This window comes from Camelus ferus, chromosome 16 (genome assembly GCF_009834535.1).
Source record: "Camelus ferus isolate YT-003-E chromosome 16, BCGSAC_Cfer_1.0, whole genome shotgun sequence".
In the NCBI taxonomy this organism is placed as follows: Eukaryota; Metazoa; Chordata; class Mammalia; order Artiodactyla; family Camelidae; genus Camelus; species Camelus ferus.
Window position 1 is genome coordinate 47,752,539 of NC_045711.1, and position 3,281 is coordinate 47,755,819.

Below are 3,281 nucleotides of genomic sequence, written 5' to 3' on the forward strand. Positions count from 1 at the left end.
GGGCTACTCCACCCTGTCCACCATGGACCGCAGCGTGTGCTCGGGCGCCGGAGGCCGGCGGGCGGGCGCCGGGGACGAGGCGGACGACGAGCGCAGCGAGCTGAGCCACGTGGAGACGGACACGGAGGGCGGCGCGGGGCCGGGGGGGCGCCCGGCGCGCCGGCCCTCGTTCTCCTCGCACCACCTGATGCCCGGCGACACCCTGGCGCGGCGCCGCCTGGCCCGGAGCCGCGCGGACTGCGAGGGCGTGGGCGTGGGCGCGGCCCCCGGGCTTCCGGGCTCGGCGTCGTCCAGCAGCCAGGGAGTCGCTGCGCCCTCCGGCGGCCGTGGCGGCGGCGGCGGCTGCGCTGGGCTCGCGGCCGTCACGCCTCGAGGCGCTGCGGCTGCGCCTCCGCGGCACCGCCGACGACATGCTGGCCGTGCGGCTGCGGCGGCCGCTGTCGCCCGAGACGCGGCGGCGCCGGAGCAGCTGGCGCCGGCACACGGTGGTGGTGCAGAGTCCGCTGACCGACCTCAACTTCAACGAGTGGAAAGAGCTGGGCGGAGGGGGTCCCCCGGAGCCGGCGGGCCAGCGGGCTCACAGTGACAACAAGGACTCGGGCCTCAGCAGCCTGGAGTCCACCAAGGCACGGGCCCCGTCGTCCGCCGCCTCGCTGCCGCCCGCTCCTGGGGACCCGGGGACCCCGCAGAGCCAGCCCCCGCGCCGCTCCGCCGCCTCGCGCCTCCATCAGTGTCTGTGATCGCCACCCCTCCCCCGCCTCCAGGCCATTGACTGCCCCTACCCCCTGCCCCTTGGTTTCCCAGAAGTCGCCTCTGCTTGCACCCCGTCTTGGGTTGCCCCTGGGAGCATCGGGGTGCAGGTCGGAGACGCTGAGGCCGTGTGTCTAGTTTGTGCGCAGGAATTGGTAGGAGGTGGGCAGAGGGGAAGGCCTGGGCTAGACAAAGAGTGTCGGTGGGAGGGAGGGGGCTTCAGGGGTGAGGAGAGGGCTAATGTTGCTGGGGCTCTGTGCAGGGCTACTGGGAGTCTCTGTCACCTGGATAAGTGACAGAGTGCGCTCTTCTGGGTCTTTCTGTGTCTGCACTTAGGGACCTTTGTTGGCCATGGGGCGTGGCTAGGGAACCTCCATGTCTCAAACTAAAGAAAAGACACTGGATGATGCTGGCTCTTCACTTCTTTCCTCGGCTCCCCCCTTCCCCATTAGCTCCTAGCTGCCATCTAAGGGAGGAGGGTTGTGTTTGTATGTCTCGGGGGAGGAGATGAAGGGAGGTGGTGTCAACGGGGGGCGGGGTTGCTGTGTGTGAGTGTGTGTAGTCACTGTCCAAAGGTGTTTCTAGTAGCAACTTCTGCCACTCCTGCCCCCTTCGTCCCCCGGCCCCCACCAGAGCTCCCTGCCTTTGGTGCACACGGGGATTCCCCCCACCCCTTGTCAGAGCCAGAGGAGGAGGTTGGGGCCCTTCCACAGAGGCAGGACTGAGACTCTCACGAGGGTTACTCTCCCCACCAACCTTTTCCCAACCTCTAAATCACCAGCCCCCAAGTGCTTCCTATTCCCCCAGACAGTTTGGGGAGGGTCCAAGGTCCACCCCTGCTAGACCTCCCGTGTCCCACTCTTTTGTTCTTAAAGCTGTGCCTGTTCCTTCCATAGCTCAGACACACAGGCCCCCACCTTCTTCCCTTTAAGAGGGGATGTAGTAAGACATCCCTGGTGTCCCCCCTCACCCCTCTCTCACAGACACACACACACACACACACACACACACACACACACACACACACACACACACACACACACACATTGATTTAGGGGATCTGAGCTGGGCTTTTCCTTCAGGAAGGGCGGGACCCAGCCCCCTCTTCTCCCCACACGTTGTAAATAGTCCTCAGATCACAGGTCTCCCCCACACACGCCCTCACTCATTCCAGGGAAGCCCAGGTGAGCCCACTGCCACGTCTATCGGTCCTCTTGTTTTATGCAAAGATTTGCTGTAAGTAGATTTCTCTCTCCTCCCTGCCCCATCCTCTATTGTAAATATTGTCTCTAAATGTGTAACATATTATAAAGAATTTATAAGGATTTTTAAAGCTGTTTTGCTCATTTAAAAAAGTGTTGTAACAGTGTTGGATAAGCCTCCGGCCCCATGTCCGCATGTCTTGTTTCACCGTGTCCTTGACACACCTCTCTAGGCGACAACTAAGAATTCCTGCTTCTGAAAAGTCCTGTCTGGAAAGTATAGTCTATATCTTGGAAATAAATGGCCTTCCTCGAGGCACGAGTCAGCTGTCTCGCTTGTTTTGGAGGGAGGAGAGGGCCAGAGCCGGGCTGGGATAAGGTGGGGAAGAGTGAGGCACCTGGCCCACAGAAGGGGGGCAGTGGGGGCTGGACCAGGTGGTGGCAGAACGGAGGCAAACCTCTGCTTCCTGGAAACTCTAGGTGTCCTGGTGTCCTGGTGTCCTGGGAGACTGGTCTGAGCAATAACTTGGGCACAGAATACAGGATGGAAGGGCATTGACCCTTGATGCTGCAGGAGTTTCATGTCCCCGTTCTCTCTTTTCCTGCAGAGGCAGGAAGGTGCACAGGCACCTGCCTTCTCAGGCCTGCCTGGACCTTCAGAATTGTCCATAGGTGCTGGCCAGCAGAGAGGAGGCTTGGGCAAAGCCCAGGCCACTGGCAGGTCCATCCTGGCCAGCTGTCATCATAAGCCCTCCAGATCCAGTCATATCCCAAGAGGGTGGTATGGGCTTTGCCCATTGTCTTATTCACTTGTGTAAGCTAACACCTGGGATGGACTTCCTTCCACGTCATGGCTCTGTAGTTGTCCCTGCCAGCTTCAAGTCTGCCTCTGAGGAGCCTAGTAGCCATCTGTAGGAAAAACAGTTTTGGCAAATAAGCTAAAAGCTAGTGTTATTGTGGGCTCACACTAGCCCCAAGGGCTTTATATGTCCTTAATCAATCCTCCAACACTTTTGAGATCTATCCGCACCATTGCTATCTCCATTTTATATATGCGGAAACTAAGGCACAGAGAGTTGACATACTTGTCCAAGGTCACACAGCTAGAGGAAGTGGTGGAGCCAGGATAAATCTAAGCCCAGAGAAAGAACATAAGGGTTACTGCCCACTGGGCACGTTCAAGTTGTAGTAGGCTTTGGATGAAAATGGATCAAAACCCTGTGCTCTTCTTTAAAAACAAATGTAAATGAAGGTATCTTCAGTAAAGAAAAACAGACAATTTGTCATTAGGAGATCTGCCCTATGAGAAATACTGAAGGGAGTCTTACA

The 3,281-nt window shown here is 58.5% G+C and overlaps 1 protein-coding gene across 1 annotated transcript in view; it reads left to right on the top strand.

Annotated features, from left to right (window-relative positions):
* ARHGAP23 (Rho GTPase activating protein 23) overlaps nt 1-2,274 on the top strand; it is a 53,838-nt gene extending 51,564 nt beyond the window's left edge. Inside the window, 2 exon segments of the mRNA XM_032498664.1 lie at nt 3-301; nt 303-2,274. Of these exon segments, the coding sequence (XP_032354555.1) occupies nt 3-301; nt 303-740 (737 nt within the window). The 3' untranslated portion in view covers nt 741-2,274.
* Nucleotides 2,275-3,281: the final 1,007 nt, after the last annotated feature.